The 18682-nt window shown below is 41.4% G+C and overlaps 2 protein-coding genes across 3 annotated transcripts in view; one reads left to right on the top strand and one right to left on the bottom strand.

Annotated features, from left to right (window-relative positions):
• Nucleotides 1-18682, top strand: part of cdk5rap3 (CDK5 regulatory subunit associated protein 3) — a 288850-nt gene that overhangs the window by 43300 nt on the left and 226868 nt on the right. The window lies entirely within an intron of this gene.
• The window catches only part of myo1d (myosin 1D), a 114146-nt gene that overhangs the window by 48066 nt on the left and 47398 nt on the right, over nucleotides 1-18682 (bottom strand). For both annotated transcript variants that reach the window (XM_071463075.1, XM_071463076.1), the window contains 5 exons: nucleotides 15329-15399; nucleotides 14095-14169; nucleotides 12942-13074; nucleotides 11984-12150; nucleotides 3920-4127 (listed from right to left, as the gene is read on the bottom strand). In XM_071463075.1, coding sequence (XP_071319176.1) covers nucleotides 3920-4127; nucleotides 11984-12150; nucleotides 12942-13074; nucleotides 14095-14169; nucleotides 15329-15399 — 654 coding nt within the window. The remainder of the gene's footprint in view (nucleotides 1-3919; nucleotides 4128-11983; nucleotides 12151-12941; nucleotides 13075-14094; nucleotides 14170-15328; nucleotides 15400-18682) is intronic.

Genomic DNA, 18682 nt, shown 5'->3' with positions numbered 1-18682 from the left:
CCCTCCTTTGATCGGCGGCAGCTTTCTCTCACACTCTGAAGTTTTTTGTGTAGATAACTGCAACACTCTGCAGGTTCAGAGGGGATCAGAAGATTAGAGATCATGTTTCTGCTGAGGTCTGGCAGACAGCAGACAGATCAGCTCTGGACAGCCGAGCAGGGAGGGGGAGCGATGCTCGCCCTGCGCTATTCACAGGAAGGCTCTGCTCAGCTATTCACAAACGACTCCCTTCTCATGTAAGTCAGTTTCTCCCAGAACATAGACTTTAGTTATTACTGAACAATTTATCGCCTCAAGACATGAGTTACCCACCGGGAAACAATACAAAATAATAAAAAGTGCCTCTTTATCCTTTACAGGCATATTCATTTAGCTCCTGCCCAGACGAGCCCCCCGTGGCTGCGCCGTTAAAGCTTACTACCCAAGACATATCACTCACCATGTCTGATAAACCTACTGTTATACAGAGACTATGTAAAGCTTAGGAAAGCAATTAAGGCTGCAGCTCTGAATACACTGGGGGGAGTCTCTCTCCTCGTCATTGTTGCTCCTCTGACAAGCAGCGACAGTTACTGTGATGTGGATGGCTGAGCTTGAATTTATGAAATATTCATTTTAACACACAGGGAAGGTGGTGGGGGGGGGGGGGGCTATGTATAATTTATAAAATCTGTATTTATGTGGGACCGCGTGCTTTATTTGTGCCGTTCTTCCCGTTGCTATTTCTTAAAGTGGTAATGATTGAAGTGGTCTGTCTGTTTGGAGGTAGAAATGCGCGCAGGACGATGCAGAGCAATCACTGATAATGCACCCAGGCCTGATTGTCATAAATTCGAGGCTGGGTGGATTGAGTGGATGTGGCACAACAAGACTGGAGAGATGAGGTGAGCGAGAGGAGGTGGAGAAATGATTGAAGGATGGAGAGAACGGCAGGATTAAATGGAGCCCCTCCTCCAGCCCCCATCCCTTTCCCCCAGCTACACCCCCCCCCCCCCCCCCCCCCCCCCCTCCCCCCTTCCAGCCTTCAAAGGAGGAGAGGTTATGGTAATTTAAAAGGGGGTAAAATAAGGGCACAGCCACAGAAAAACACCTATGTTCTCCCAATTTGGAGAAGCGGAGGCACCATGAGGCACCACTCAACCCGGTTCACAGATTGAGTTTCTAGTTGTTTAATGGGGCAAACTAAGTGGTATTATTATAAATCCATGAGGCAGGCGGAGGGACAAGAAGTGTGTCTGTGCTCCGACAGTCCTGGCACTGTGGTCCCAACTGGCATAAGGCAGAGTGGTGTGCCAGGTGCTGATAAGGGGATTGCTTGGCACAGCGGATCAGACTCAGGCTGGATGTTTGTTCGAGTAACAGCAGGATAGATACAGGAGTCAATTCTGCTGCTACACCACTATTTGATTTTGTGTGTCAGTGAGCAAGCATGTAGCATGAGTGAGCACGAGTGAGAGGCACATACCGCATTACCTGGATTTAACACTGACAGAGGGCAAGATTAAATACGCCAGCTGCGACACCTGTGCCGGGGCTGTAATGTTTGTTTTGGTGGAAAAGCTGCTGCTCCTCTGGGTTTTCCCTTCATTATCAAAGCCTGCTTATCCTGGGAGATACCAGGGAGGATTCTCCTGAGGGAGAGGTGGAAGGAACACCCGTCTGGTGCGTCTGTGGGAAGAGCCCACAAAGGGTCACGCAGATCAATACGAAGGTCAACCAATCAGTCAGCTACAGGAGTCAATTTGGCTGGAAAAAAAAAAACCCTTTCATGTCCGAGAGCTTTAGATACCCTCTTGAGAAGGACATGAAAGCAACATGGTGTGGAGGAATCTGCACACATGGTTCTAAAGTAATAACAGGTTGGGGAAAACGTATAAGTGTCGATCACATGGCTCCCAGGTGTAGGATCATGTGCTTCAAGTGATGAAGCACACTCTTTCTCCACACAGTGTTGTCAGACTGACGCTGCTGCTGCCTTGAAGGATCCGGGCGATTTGCATAGCGCGTCCTTAATTTGACAGCCAGCTCGAGCGGCAGCCTGCGTTTACAAACCGATCTCTCCATCCATCAAAGTCACAAAGTTCGGCTCTGCGCTGCCCCGACACATGTCAGAGCAGGCAACATAATCGCACCAAGATACTGGCACCCTCGCCTGAAGGTGCCATCCAATCACTGATGTGTGATGGGTTTACCAGCCACTGAATACAGAGACAGACACACAGTGATCAATATTCATAGCAGCTCATTTAAAACATGTCTGGCTGAAGGAAAAACTGGTACATAGGTCACTGAGCAACAAGATTTGCACAAATTCCAGTATGATAAATATTAGGGCTAAAACTATTATTCATTGTTATTTCTATTATCCTTTTTTTGATGTTTGTAAAATACCAGAAAACAGTAAAAAAATGCTCATCAGACGATTTACAATGACAACAAACTGAAAACAGAGAAGAAAATCTCCACATTTGAGAAGCTGGGATACGTGAGCTTTTGGCATTTTTGCTTAATAAATAGCAAACAATCAGAATAATTCTTCTTGATTTACAACCTATTTATTAATCGGCACTAATTTACATATAAAAGGCAAATCAAGCCTTAAAAAAAAAAAATCTGAATGGCAATTAATTTTTTGGTATTATTAACTTTCATTCCAATATTCCAATCAATTTATTCAAATTTTATATTGTGTGATGTGTAAATGGAGCATAAGTGAACAAATGAGTGAGTAAATGCAGAAATTACTAAATACACAACTAAATGCAAAATGCACACATTTTGGTCGTGGAAAATTCTATTTATTTATTTATACATTTCTGTATCTGCTGTATCCATCATAGGATACAGCACAAGCAAAAAAATGGTTGCAAACCCATCTGAACCATGGGAATGAAGTGAAGAGTAAGTGGTTGAGTGAGTTAACCACAGTGTTCGCTCCTCTTGAGATGTTTCCTTGAGCAAGACACTGAACCCAAAAATGTTCCCAAAGTGTATATGTAGGAGAAAAATGTAAGGCAAACGTTACATCTAGCTGTACGTTCACATGGGCCACATGGGTTATGTAGGCACAGCTGACTCATAAATCATATTATCAGGTGCTTTCATGTATGAAAACAATACCCAGTTATCTATATTCCTATTATTTTCACAGCTGAGATGGAGACGGTTAAATCCACATTAATGACTAAACCAAAATCTAATTTGGCCTAATGATGATTTAAGGACAAATCTGCATTTTACTTGTGTTTTTTTTTTTTTTAATTAGATACAGGCATCTGTGTTACTGCCCAAAACTCTCAAACATCTGAAGTTATAAATCTGAGATCAGCTCATCCCGTCTCATAACTTTCACAAGAGCTGTGTGGGTGAAAACTCAGACGAGAAGAGGCAGAAACCGTCTCCCTAAGAGACAAAGAATAACACTAATAATACAAGATTATATCAGATATAAAAATACCTCAGCGCTTGTGTAACCTATATAAAAATTTGAATAAGCAGAGTATTTCTACTCTGAAGTTATTCATATCCAGAACAAGGGCTGGTGAATACTAATGAGAACACGACTCAGGCCATGAACCCACAGAAACACCCTCATAATCCTGTTTCATCAGATAATAGTTGTTGATGACTGGCAATCAGTGGTATTCACAATGCTTGATGTTTGTGAATGAGGAGTCTTTCATAATCACCAAAGGATATTTACCAATTCAGTTCATTGGTTTGGATCCAAGGCAAAATCTAAGAAATGTAATGACTCACTGACAACAAGGGGTTTCAAAACAGATGTGCCTTTTATGTTATTTATTTATAAGTCTCAAAAATGATTATTTTCCCACAGGATCTGTATCAGTAATTTAGTTTGAAGCTGTAACATCAGTAACTGGGATCTTTAGATACCCTGAAGGAGTGGGACTCTCACCTTCTGGAGGAAGAGGACGATTCTTTGGACCATTTCGGCTCTCTGCTCCTCCAGGCTGAAGAGGGTACGCGGTGTGCGGATGAAGACCTTGGTTTTGCCGTAGGCCACGTCGTGGTCAAATCCACATCCCTGCATGAGCCTCTTCACTGCATCTTTGTCCGACGGCAAGTCGTGGTTTGGCCACGTGAACTCAGAGATCATCTTGTATCTGCAGGAGGAACAAAAGTGGTCGTGTGAGAAAATGCAGCAGTGTGAAGTTAAATAAAATAAATGGTCATTTAAAATCTGGATTAATGCAGGAAGGAGCATCATGTAGGATCTGGGTTAGAGTAGAGCATCTTTCTGCACAGAACAAACTTGTTGAAAAGCCTCTAAATATATTTTGAACCAACTTTGTTGTTAATTTTTGCTCGCTTACAATTTGTTTATGGAGTTCATTCTTATCATGACTGAACAAGCTGCAAACTCTTAGCGTCTTAAAGGCTAAATAAATAATTCATGATTCCAGTCAGAATGAACTCGAATAACTTATTTGGTCATAATTTATTTTCTGCCGCTATGATCAAGTCAAAATTCATATTTTTGTCCAATACTTTGGTTTATGATTAAAAACCTGTAGAACTAATGATGTCCCAGGGAAACTTTGACAACGTCCACACTGATACGTTTTCAATTTAAAATGGCGAGGAACAGCGAGAAAGGCAGGTGTAGTTTTAAAATGCAGAATTTAACTGCACAACAGCTGCTAGCAAAAACAACAAGGTCAGTAATGCTTGTAATTCATTATTCATGCTGCTTTCACCACCGGTCAGGAAGCAGCTGTGGCTGCTGACTTCACTGTTTTAAAAGGTCTCAGTTTTTGCCTGTCCAGACCGCAACGCAACCGCAGGGTCATGTCTCCAAAAGTCTGCGTTTTAGGCCCTTGAAAAACTCCAGAGTTGTGTGGACGCCAGGCGTAAACGTAGCAAAGGTGACGTGGTAAAACTAAAAGGTGGTCTTTGTTTTTAGTGCTAATTAGCATGTTTTAGCATGCTAGTTTAACACGCTAAACTGAGATGCGGAACTCAGTAAACATATACGCTAAACATCAACATGTTAGCATTTTAGCAGTCTGACCTTAGCATTTAGCTCAGCCAAGTACAGCCTCACAGAGCTGCTAGCATGGCTGTCGACTCTTTGCCTTGTTTTTAAGTTTGTTTAATACAAAGTGAACATCACAAAGTCATTGATGAAGAAATTATACAACTGATAATTCAGATTAACTTCTTCGATTCACTGTAATTGAATCATTTATGTGTGTCCTGTGTGCTTGTTTAAAATTCATTTATCTTCTTTGGCCAGGAAAAAAAATGCATTTCTTTCTTCAGGCCATATAATATCTGAAGAGGGAGAAAAAATGTAGGGGATCGAAGACTGTATAGTGCCGTATAAATCTTAATTACTAAGTGTGGGACTTAGCTCCTGGCATGGTGCCATGGAAATTATATCATCATTTAGTAGACGGACAAAGGAATTAATTATTTCAGCCCAGTACAAGGGGTAAGTGGTCAAATCACACTCTTAAGAGTCTTTTCAGTGCTATAGCAGGAAACCTTGAAGAAAAGCTTTCAAGGCCTTATTTTTTTCTTAACCATCAACTTTATGGTTTTTTAAAGGCCTGTGAAAAGCTGTTAGAAGAGTCACAGAACTGAGACCAAATTCAATCATAAACTGATGAATTTAAACTTTACGTTCAGCATGATGGATGGTCGCCAGAGCTGAGTTTGTCCTGACACAGCTCAGGCTGCTGTCGGACTGAAACTCCCTCCAGCGCTGATCTGCACGTCAACAAAGATAAGGCTCTTGTGATTTGAGTGGGTTGTTTGGAGACTGAGAAACACTCCACTGGAGGGAGAGGATATCGCTGCTACTGGACCACAGTCAAGTATTTTCAAACAGTTGACAGTTTAATGACCATGAATTTAATTTATCATATTCTTTGTATTTTTTAAAACTTATATTTATGTATATTCAATATGTTTATACATTTTCAGTATGTTTAATTTAAGGCTGCAACAAACTCTTGTTTTTATTATCAATAAATTATCCAAGAAATGTTGAATCAAGGGTAACTGGACTCGGCTGCAGATACTTTCACCTCTCATCCAAGAGACTTCTTCAGTTCTGTTTTTTTCTCATGTTTTATTCTTTAAAACATCAGAAAACTGTGAAAAGGCTCAACACAATAACCTCGACCACAAGGTGACAATAAACAGTCCAAACACCCAAAACATTCAATATATTATAATGTCAAACCATGAAAAAATGGCTTTATCAAATAGTTGCTGATTAACTTTCTATGGATTAAACTATGAATTGACTGATCACCTGCAGCTCTAGTTTTAAGAGCCTTTCACAACATTGAAGAAGTACTTTCACCTGTCAATTTGGATGATAATGAAGATTATGAGGTGATTCTCTCTGGCTTCCAAAGATCGCAGCGTTCGTCAATAGTCTGCAGTCTGTATCATTTCACAGCCGACCAACTGGCAACGCTGTCATGTCATACTGAGTCCACAGACATCAGTGAGGGGGACTGGAGTGACAGAGCTGGATGACTTCTTAGCATGTTATGCAAAAGACTCATTACCTAATCCTCCATCCTCCACAATGGTTTCTACGAGGGCAGTGGGTGAATGTGACAGCTGGGGAATCAGGGCAAGGCTACAACAAGTGTTTGTGTACTATCTGAGAGTGTTTAGAGCGATGTAAGTGTGTGTTTTTGTGCCAATGTTATGGGTCAAATTGTGGAGAGATATTTTCTGACTTAGAGGCTTGTGAACCCAAAAAAAAACAAACAAACAAACTCAAAACTAACCTGTCAGGCTTAAGAGCTCATCTGTTACACAATGACTGTAACGAGTGCAAGTGCCATATGTGAGTGAAGCTTTGTGGGTCCTTTCACATGTGAGAGACGTGAAGCAGTGACATCAGTGCTGCTGCGTCGCTCGCACTTTTTCTGGACAGGGAAACATGAGGTGACGTTTCAGACTTCAGGGATGCTCGTCTGTCCACTGCTGAAGTCCTGCCCTGATCTGACTGACACCGGCCCCGACTCCCTTTTCTGTCTCTTCATATAGAACTGGATTTTCTTTCACTTAGCTCTTTATACAAAATGTGTTATACTGTGGGAATAAACCTACTTTGCCTTTACTGTATACATTTTAGTGTTAAGCTTTAAAGTTGTGTGTTTTTTTAACTGGTAGACATATTTAGGGCTCCAACCACCAATAATTTTCTAAATCAATAGTTTATGAAATGTCACAGGTAATGTCTTTAACTGTGTTATGTTCAACTGACTGAGTCCAAAACCCAAAGATATTAAATTCCAATTGCAACGATTAATCACTTCTGAAAACCTGAAAATTAATTTTCTGGAAAACTAATCAATAGAAAAAAACAAAACAAATTGTTTCACCTCAACAGACGTTTTTGCTTATCAGAGGTAATGTACCAGTATCAGTCTATATATGTTTGTCAATCAGCAAATAGAAATCACAGTGCATAAATGTGACATTCATTAAATGTATTTAATGTTTATAAAACAGGTTTTCCTGCACAAACACAATTCTTTTATAGTTCAGTAGATTCTCCATGTATGCAGTCTGTTTTTATCTTTTTAATGTCTTTTAAAATGAGTTTTACTATATTAAAGATATTTTTTATTATTTGTGTTGTTGTTTATAGTTAGTTGTCTTGTTGAATTATATGTAAATATAAAGCACAGTGTGATTTCTGAAAGATTAACATTCTGAGTTTAAGTTAAAAAACAAATGTTGGCTGGTGTTATCAATATTGGTCTAAAAGAAATTGAGTACTGAGTACTGTGCTTGCAAGCTAATTAATGCTAATTGGTATGTAAACAGACTTGTATCATCAGGTGTTTCAGCATGTGTATGAATAAAACATGAGTTATTAACGCAGGTCATCGACTGGTAGCTGTTTGCTACTTTACTGCATCACAACAGGGTGATTTTTCAGCATGTTAAAATGTTTTACATCAACATATCTAGTAATTACAATGCAGTCTAAGCGTTTTAATGCTGCTTTTAATCAAGGTCAGAGGACAAAAATATGATGCCTGTAGGAAACCAACGAAACTACTGTGGATCCAGTTTAATGGTGCGGAGGTTATTTTGTAATAGCTGCTGGAGATGCAAGTGATTAGCTCCAAGATTAGATTTGATGCAAACTGATTGGAGCTGCACAGCACACATCTACAGCCCACAGTTAGGACTTGTCGTGTAGTATCTTTGACAGCTGACTGATGCACAGCTGCAGGGAGGAGGACATGTTATTCAATCATTTCTCCTAAGATGTTAAAGACAATCTAACCTTCAAATCACAGCCCTGCTTCAACAAGGCTCAGTCTACAACACCTTTATCCCTTTATTTTCCCTTATTCTTTTGCTATTTCTTCAAGGGCTAAGCTGCCAATCAACTGGTCTTGGGTGGGCCTTCCTTCCCAGGCCGAGCACTCAATTATTGTACCCGCGACATGATCCACACTCGTGTATGTGCAATGTGGATGTGGTAGAAAAAGAGAGAGGGGAAGGTGTGTGTGTGTGTGTGTATATATATACACACATACATATATACACACACACACACACGCATATACACACATATTAAAAAACTATTAAAAAAACAATAAAAAAAAGAGGAGGGAGAGAGGAGGAGAGGAGGAGAGGGGGGAGAGATGAGAGCCCCTTCCCCTCAACAGTCACAGCTCATCTGCAGCAACAGAAGAGTCTGGTCATCCAGCTTCTCTTCTTCCTGGATTTCTTTTCCATCATCTCCTTCACTTGGCTCTCCAGGTCGTCCATCTTGGAGGCCACATTGCTCTCCCTCTCCAGCCACACCTGCTGTTTCTCCTGGAGGAATTGCTGGAGCCCCTCCAGTGCCTTCTGCAGACAAGTCCTCTCCTCTTGCCACTGCTCCATGTGAATCCTCACTTTCTCCTCTGCTGACTTTACACGCTGCAGCTGAGCAGTAGCCTCCTGTCAAGCTTCCTCTTTCACCTGCTGCAGATCTTCCTCGAGCTGCCCAACTTTGACTTGTGCCTCCTCCAGAGCGGCCTTCTTTTTTCGAATCTCAGCCCCCAGCTCCACGGTCACTGTGTTGTTTCTTACACTGACGGCCTCTGCAGCTCTGAGTTGTTCTTTGAGCTGCTCAATTTCACACTGAAGAACTTCTTTCTCCTTCTGGTCCTGCAGTGTCTGCAGCTGCGTCGCCTACCCCTCTGCTGATTTGTTGTGCAGGTTATTTATTTGGTTCATCTGCGTTTTCACAGCAACATCCAGTACGTCAAAACCCTGGACCTTCTCACGCAGGTCTCCAGCAGCGTCCTCAGAGTTGTTGAACCCGGCCTGGAGGTCGGTCACAATCTGCTCTGTGGTCTGAGTCACCTTTGTGCACTGACTTTGAGCACAAATGCTGCTCACTTCTGCAGCAGTGCTGGTGTTTTGCTGCCTCAGCTTCTGCTTGGCCATGTCCACTTTGATATTAAGACTGGCCACTTTGTTTTGGGTGTTGAGCAGTTCGTGACGTACCTCTTCCAGCTGGTTCTTCAGCTCTGTGCTGCTCCTATATGCAGCTGCTAATTTACAGTTAGCCAGGTGCTGCCTGTGTTGTGAATCCAGAAGCTGCTCTCTGAGGAGAGCGTTTTCTCTCATCAGCTCCTGCAGTTTGTCCTCCTGGACAACGCTGTTGCTCGTTGTGGCCTCAGGTTCTTTCATTTGCAGGCCCCGGAAGTTTCAACTTCCCTTTTTTGGATTTTGTGGTCTCCAGATTTGATGTGTTTCCATTGTGGCTGTGAAAGTACTGACTGAGCGGCTTGTATCTTTCGTGGCTGTGAAAGTACTGACTGCACAGACAGAAGAGTGAACACTTATAGAGGATCAGTGTTCGATTTCAATCTAAGAATGCGATGTCACAATCTCCAATATTTTCTATAATATAAAGATTTCACTAACTTCATACAGCACAATCTGTTTGTGTTGTTAATTCAAACCAACAGCAGCAACCATCGCTGACTATTTCCCTCATTTCACTTTTCATCTACTGAGAAACTTCCAAAAAGATTTTGGCTCAACAAGCTGAACCACAATTCAAATACACTTTCATTATATCATAAAGAATACTGTACTCTATCAATTGCAAATATGTGCAAAGTTTTGTGTATAAAATAATTTAATGAATAGTTAATGCACATGATGGTGTTGCACTATTATGCATTAAATTAGAGAGACGGGTTCTCATATGAGTAAAAGCAACATGTTGTTAGACTTTGCTTGGAATCATTAATTTAGAAAACAAAATGTCCTAAAATCCGAATATCACTATGATTAATACATTTAATCATCTCTCTTAATGTCCATGTTTACAAAGCTTCACCGTCTGCAGGTCTGTGGTTGCATCTGTGTGATGTCGGCAGTTATGCAGAAAGACCTGGTCATTTATTTGTTGCTTTGGTTAAGAGAAGAGGCGTCGGCCGGTAAATTGTTGCAGAGGCAGATCCACTATTTGTCCAGTCAAGCAGCAAATATAGAGCTGAAGTGGCTCAGCAAGAGTGGAGAGAGATACGGAAGGAAGGGGGAGGATGGTAGGGAACAGGAAATGAGAGGAGGAATGAGAAAGGGGGAGAAAGCAGAAGCAAAGCAGAGGGTGAGGCAGGAGACAGAGAGGAGGACGAAAATGAAGAAAAAAATGTATATGACGCATTTAAAAAGGTAGTTCAGTGTTGTTTCAGCTCTGAGGGCCATTATAACTAAATGCTGCTTCTTCCTGTTTTGTTTTGAGTCTGGAAGCAGTTTGTGGGATGAAAGTAAAACACAGTCAGAGACATGAGATGTGTAGACAAACAGCAGCATGTTAAACTCTAATCCTGAGAAAATAGGCTGAAAAAAAGGAGAAATAGAGGAGTGAAGAGGATGGAGAAAGAAGTGGGAGAGGAATGAAACAGAGCAAGAGGGAAAGACAAACTGAGATAAGGGAGAAAGGAAAAGGAGGATGGTGCAAAAATAAAGGAAAGAGGAGAGAGGAGGAGAAGAAGGTGGCATATAGAAATGAAGAAGAGGAGAAAGAGGGTTGAGGTGGAAAGAGAAAAAGATGAAGAGCAGGAGAGAGGGCTGTGAACACATTACATAGAGAAGAGCAGGAAATTAGAGTAATCAACAGCCGAGTGAAAATACTTGATGTTTATTACGTCTTGGATAAATGGGATGTTGCAGCATCAGGCTGGACAATAAAGCTAAACATTAAAAATAGAGTGGAGGTCTCTTTAAAGGATTAACAGCTCTCTGAAGTCATTCGCAATCACTCCCCGAAGACTTCATTATTCCAATTAATGGGCCCCTCCGCTACTTGACCTGACCATCAAAATTAGTGGCAAGAAACCTTTAAATGAAATGGATGAACAGCCACAACCTTGCCGGCTAATTGGAAGCTGTGATCAGGGAGCGAATATGTGTCAGGAGAAGAAAAGAGGGCTGAATATATCAGCAGCAGAAGAAGAAGAAGCAGAAGAAGCATAAGAAGAAGAAGAAACCAACTGTCTGGATGTCAGCAGTGGGAAAGGGATTATTGAATATGTGATTAATTTTTCCGCATTTGATGGTTTTCTCCGTGATGCTGCACAGAGGTTTTTACCTTATTCTTTGAGACAATGTTGTGTAATGGTTTGATGACCTTTTATTATAAAAGATTTAACGGACCTTGGATGCTCTGTTTCTTATTATCCTGACTCAGGCTTGGATGTTGCATCTGGATCTGTCTGGGCTGGAAATCTTTTTCATAAATAGAGCTTAAAGAGATTAATCTATTCAGCAACTATTTTCTAATCAATTAATCACTTCAGATCTGATTTTGACTTTTCAAACGTGAGGATTTTTCTGCTGCTTTTCATCCGTCACAGTAAAATTAACATCCTTGAGGTTTTGGATTGTTGTACAAGATACAACAGTGAATCTCTGGTGAGATCAACCCTATAACAGGCATTTATTTTGAAAAACAATCACTGGGTACCTCTGCAGGAAGCGAGGGTACGTCTGTCTGTAGGCGAAGCCGGCACGCCGCACTCTGACGTTCTCCAGCAGGCCAAGGTACTCCACCTGATGGCGGCAGCGCTCCAGCTCGAACAGTAGAGGGGACTTGACGTCGTTGGGTTTGATGCAGCGGACGTAGTAGGGCTCCTACAGAGGGCGACAGGGGGTGACGGTGAGTTAACTACTACTGGGTTACTCACAGAGAATTCACAACCTGGAGCTGCTCTGTGCACAGTAATGTCAAACTACAGAAAAATTATCAGCAACTGTTTTAATAATCAATTAATCAATCGTAAAAGCCAGTTCCAGCTTCATAACTGTGAGGAATCGCTTCTTTTCTTTTTTTCAATCATTTTTATTTTATTTGGATTTTACACTGTTGTTCAGCAAGAACAAGCAATTTGAAGACACTTTAGATTCTGAGAAATTGTAAGAAGCATTTTTCACCATTTTCTGCCATTTTATCAAAGAAACAACAACCTGATTTATTCCGACAATAGTTGGTAGTTGCAGCTCTCACAGGGTCCCCCGGGCTTGGCCTGTAGTTATTTGGAGTATCAGACGTAAACAGCCTGTTTTTACTATTTCACCCTGATAAACTACTTGACATTTTAACCAATATACCACACTAAATAAATGCTTTCAATATAACTCTTCTCCTTGTCCTGAATGCCTGAAGAATATTTTCTCTTCTTTTCATAGTGTTGTAAGTCTAGGCCATTTCTTTTCCTTTTAAGCAACACTTCTACAAAACAGTAAAAATAGAACCAACACGTACAGTATATCAGCAACCTTCCTTCATCACAGTTCTCTGATAAGGTTTTGTATTATTAAAAACCACACAACATGTTATTTAATACCATCTGAGGTCAGACTTCATCCCTTTTACTTCATAATTCCTTCTGTCAAATCATTTTTTATCAGTCCTGGTTCCTCACCTTGCAGGCCAGGTTCTCCACCAACGAGATCATGGAGTTTTTGAAGAGCGTCGCAGCCGTCAGCGGCCGTTTGGTGACCTCAGTGATGCTCAGTTTACCCTCGGGCCACATCGCCTTCAGTACTGGATTAGAACTGGACCGACACCATGAAAACATGAAAAGCAGTTCAACAGAGACGCCATAACAACCAAGTGTAGAGGTTCAAGACCAAAACAAATCAGGCCGTCTTCTGTCATATGAAAGCTCTCGACCCCCAGATGATTTAAGACTTGACTCAAATGTGACGACCTTTAAATCCTTTGATGAAATGTCTAACTTAATGTTGAGACAGCTTTTTTTTGTTATTATTTTTTGGCCATTTTATGCCTTTATTATGTGACAGGACAGTGGAGAGTGACAGGAACTGGGACAGAGAAGAGGAATGGCATTCAGCAAACTGAGGACTCGTCTGCTCAGAGCATTTGCGCCCACATGGTATGTGCCCTAACTATTCGGCTACCGGGTCGCACCACTTTAGACAGCTTTTTAAAAATTCTCTTCTTACATTCTTTACAGGTTTTCCAGTCCAAACATTTTAATAAGCAAAATGTTTTCACATTGAATGATTCCTGCCTTGAGGGATTTGTATTTTAGTGTTGACTCTTGATACAACATTGTTGGATTTTGGTTGGAAATGAAAATTGGGTTGACGTCAAAACCCGAGGCTGGCATCATGATGTTTAGGAGATGTGGGTTTTGTTTCCTTAACAACACAACTTGAAACCAAAAAAACGTCAGCTGTCGTCACTATTCTATGTTAAAATTACATTGGTTACATTAGACGTCCGGACGTTAAATTTTGTGTTAACCCGTGTTAAACCATTTCTCGGACTAAAAACTGTCATAAAATTCAGGTGATGAGACAAAGTCAGGAATTACTGGACCTCACATTTCTATTCTGCGGAGAAAAACAACAGAGGACTGTAGAAGAGGAGGAGGAGGATAAGAGCAAACTGAGAGGAGATTAGTTGTACTCGTCCTGTGCTGTTCTTTCCAGAGGGGTGTCATGTAATCAAAATGCTGCAAAGAACACATTGAAGAGTGTGTGTGGAGATGATTCAAGCAGTGTGTGTGTGTGTGTGTGTGTGTGTGTGTGTGTGTGTGTATGTGTCACCTGTTGTAGAGCAGTCTCTTAAAATCCTGGAACAGAGTGTCTTTGTTCTTATCAATAAAACCCACCACTGAGTACCTGTGAAAAGAGGGAGGCAAGTAAATGCACCTGCGCACACACACACATCTACACACACCTTTGTTATGTCCGTACACACTGTCCTGCTCAGTGTCCTTCACCAGTAACACCATAACTATGATGACCAGTAGCCCCATAGCTCTGTGTTAATATACACCAGGTTAATGTGTGCTGTTAGAGAGGAACCTGCTATAAATAGCAGAGGTGTGACGCTTCATGCTGTGAGATGTGAGGTGCACTCTGCCCCCCGCCTGCTCTAAGTGGCTCAGGGATCAATCAAGCCTGCCAGTCAGGCCCTGCTCCTCTACCGGAGTCGTCCCTCGGGTGGCGGACACTTAGCCCCCATGAACGGGCTCCACACATTTCCCTGAGAGCACTTTCTGGAAGCTTAGCTTGTGTGATTTATTCATTTCATCATCCATGTACTTTAGAGACCAGGAAGTGGGGCTGTCATTTTCAGGGACATCATGCAATGAAGATGTAAATTGATGTCACACCAGAGTGTGTGTGTGTGTGTGTGTGTGTGTGTGTGTGTGTGTGTGTGTGTGTGTGTGTGTGTGTGTGTGTGTGTGTGTGTGTGTGTGTGTGTTTATGCATATAAACTAAGTCTGTGTGTGGTTTTCAGTCATTAAACCTGCAGTAACTGAGTTTTTTGGCAGCAGAAACAAGTTGTGAGCACAACACTAACACAACATTTGCTTTGTTTTTGCTCTCTACCGACTCCTGAGGGAAATATCAGACTCTCTAGCTGCTGAACGCTCCGCCATGTTCACCAGCTAACTGCATCTGTCCAGCCAAAACTGTGGAGTTGTCGGAAAAATCATAATGTAATTTAGTGATGACGATATTTCACACTGATTAGTTAAACACATTATATAAACTACGGGATGTGAGTAATTGTGCCTTCCTGCTCAGAGAGCAACAGGGTAGTGGCAAATATTTGGTCAGAGAGCGCGAATGAGTCGTGCCCCCACATTCCCCAACAAGCATCAACTTTCATTTAAGAACCTAAAACCTCCATTTGGTCCTGAAGCGGAGCCAAAAGTGCAGGACTGAGGTTTGAGTCGGGACATAAATATGTAAAAATGTACAAATGTGGAAAAAGGATGAATCATTGGTAAAAGCTTTTGCTGAATAAATAAAAGTTTGAGATACTTACACCACGTCTCCTGCATAGTGCCTGATGCGAAAGTCTCTGTCAAACTCCAGATTCTTATCGGTGGGCGAGAGCTGCAGAGAGACACAGAGGTGAGCGAGCAGCAGTAAAGGTCATGTCAGAGCGCTGCAGTGACAGAGCAAAGACAAAGACTTCAGATACTGTGCAGATAATCAGATAATCAGCCTCTGAAAGTTGCGTGTGTTGTTGAAACGGAGACCTCTCGGTGCGTAGCTGTGCGGCTGTGTACGACCCCACTGACACTTCACACGATATCTTTTCTGTTGTTTCAGGATTTGATAAAACCTTTTCACTCCGAGTCAGTTCGCGCAGTAGTTGAGACCAGGTCCTGAAATTTCTACACAGAGCAGAACTTAAAAAGGTCCCGCACAGACACACACTGGTAAGAGGTTTCACGAATCATCAGATGTTATTCTGTCATAATTCTGTATTTGACCTGGTTTATATGAGTGTGTGGCAAACAGAAATAAAAAGATGAGTGAAGATGTGAAGCTGAAAACAAGACAGGAAAGTTTTATTCATTTTTTTCTTTTTCTGTTTTAGTTTTTCAGTCATTCGCTCATTCATTCATGCATTCATTAGCATTAGATTTAACCATCATCAGTGATTCTACATCACCGTCACTTATAGAGCATTAGTATTAATGATCAATAATAAAAACTTCAATGTTTCATTGTGACACTGCAGACACTGAACTCTGTTGGTGGGTTAGAGGAACAGGAATTTATCTACAGTCATTTCTCAGAGTGTTGTGATGATTTTAGGAAACATCTCTAAAGCTTGAGGAGCTTCGTAGGATGGATTTAACCATTTAAGCATCTTTTGGGAAAAGGTGTCCAGGTTCTAATTTTTGTGACTTAATCTGCTCCCTACAAAAAATAAATAAATTTTTTATAGGATTAACAGCAGGTTCTGTGACAAAAAAGAGACAGATACCTGGGAGCAGAGGAGGACGACTGTATTATTAGGTTCTTTTGACTCTCCTAATAAATGTTGACTGCGCATCTGGCTGTTTTAACCTCCCTAAAGCTCCAGATGTGTTGCGTTCCCACATCAGGGCAGCTTAGGTAGATTGTCTATCCTTTCAAATGTATGATAAAATGAATTTCACATTGTTCAGACTCTTAAACAGCCCTTTGTTTTAACTCTACACACGTCAAATCATGCAGGTGAAACCAAATAATCGAGAATCGAGAATAATCTGCAGAAATGTTAAAGTTAGTGAAACAGCAGATGCAGTGGTGCAGAAAACACTAACGCTGTCAGGGTGGATCAGTCAGGAGGGGTGGAGGAGAGTGAGACACAAAACAATGTGCAAGACTGCAATGAATAAAATTCAAGAACAGGGACAAGAGAGACGGTGAGGCAGGGACTGAGGAAGAAGAGGAAGAGAAATGACGTGATGGGAAGGGACAGTGCAAGCAAAAAGAGAGTGCAAAAGTGTGTGTGTGTGATACTGATGCCTGTATGTAGGCCAGTTTGCAGGAGAGCAAAGAGGGAAGATGCATGAATGGAGAAGCAGAGATGCTGCTGCAGCTCTGCAAAAGCTTCTGATGAGGCTTCTCCTTTCATCCACGACTGCAAAGCAGCCAGTGACAAGTGAGCCTCAAATGCAAAGTTACGTGTGTGTGTGTGTGTGTGTGTGTGTGTGTGTGTGTGTGTGTGTGTGTGTGTGTGTGGGTGATTCACGAAAGCTATTATGCTGACATCAGAGATTAGAGGAGTGAGGAGAGGTATCCTGCGCTCTCATCACAATCCCAACAAGAACAGAGGAGCAGGAAGCAGGAAGATAAAAGCTACGAGTAACGAGGAGGAGAAAAAACTATCTGAGCCCCACAGACACACGTCTGAAAGTAATACTGATACAGAATTAAGGAGTATAGACAGAAATACACGTGGACACCCCTGACCACATATTTCTATCTACAATTTATGTTTATTAACTTCGTCCTAATTTCTAATAATTTGTGATTTTAATGAGTTATGCGGCAGAACTATTTCTTGAGGAACAACAGTTCATCCAGCTGAAGGTTTGTTTCCTGTATGGGCACAATGTTAGAAAACCTGACAACTACATGCACGCTGAGAGTGTTGTGTGTGTGTTTGTGTATAGATTGAACACACAAAATGCACCATTTTAATTTGTGAGCTTTAGAGGTGTCAGGGCTCATTGTTTTTTTCTTTACCACGGACAGCTGTTTCCAGCTGTTTCCAGCTGTTATCTCTTGTTTCCAGAGAGAATTTTGTGTGGCTCAATAAAAAAATTCTGAGAAACAATTTTGATCATTATTCATTACAATTAATGTGTTCCAGCTTCTTAAATGCAAACATCCTAATAATAATAATAACAACAACAACAACAACAAGCTGCAGTTTTTTTTGTTTCTTTACTTTCTCTTACATTTTATTCTACCCTTCCCCCCCCCCCCCCCCAAAAAAAAGCACACACTCTCACACACACATTCCAATGAAAAGTATCTATAACAGTAATGTGTTTACTAGACAAGACGTTATAATACGTCCTCTGAGCAGCGCTACTACTTCAGGGTAGACTGGATGCTACAGTGACTCGGTATCGGAAAGGGATGAAATGGGCTGAGCAGGCCGGGGCTAGCTGGTTAGCATGCTAACTGTTAGTATGCTAAGTATGTGGGGGATTCTTTTCCAACCAACGACATAATAGTATTTGTAATGGGATAATAGTATCTATGATCCCCCACATAATGCCTACACCAATTCATTACTTTGTTAACTGTACATTTTGCTGTGTTGATATTTGTTCGTCATGTCACATTGCGCAAATAAATGAATCAATCAATAAACAAACAAAAACTAATCAGGGCTGTGGAGGACCCGAAGGAAAAACACAGCGAACAATAAAACTTCCAGAGCCTCACTGACACATCCCACCCAGACTCTTTCTCTCAGCTAAGCCAACACTGTATCTTCTATTACTTTGGATCTTTGTGAAAATATTGAATGACTCATTGAAAGGCTCAGTGCTCTCACACACACACACACACACACACACACACACACACACAACTCTCAGACAATCAAACAGACAATGAAAGAAGGAGCAGTCCCATATGAGAGGAAATATTGCAAACAGACACACACAAAGAAAAAAAAAACCTCACAGACAGAGTGAGATCTACATCAGGGAGCTGAATGAATCAGTCAACCTTGATTCAAGTCCAGCACCCGAATCAAAACCACAAAGGGCCCCAGAGTAAATCTCTGACAGATCTGAGTGAAAATCCTCAGTGACATCATAAAACTATTTACCTCCCTGGCACTTTAGAAATCTGCTGAAGCACTGACGAGCCTCCAATA

The sequence above is a fragment of the Trachinotus anak genome, unplaced genomic scaffold (assembly GCF_046630095.1).
Source record: "Trachinotus anak isolate AG129_WGS33_773 ecotype Australia unplaced genomic scaffold, CSIRO_AGI_Tana_v1 ptg000025l, whole genome shotgun sequence".
NCBI classification, from domain to species: Eukaryota; Metazoa; Chordata; class Actinopteri; order Carangiformes; family Carangidae; genus Trachinotus; species Trachinotus anak.
This window is presented reverse-complemented; position numbering and strand designations above follow the sequence as displayed.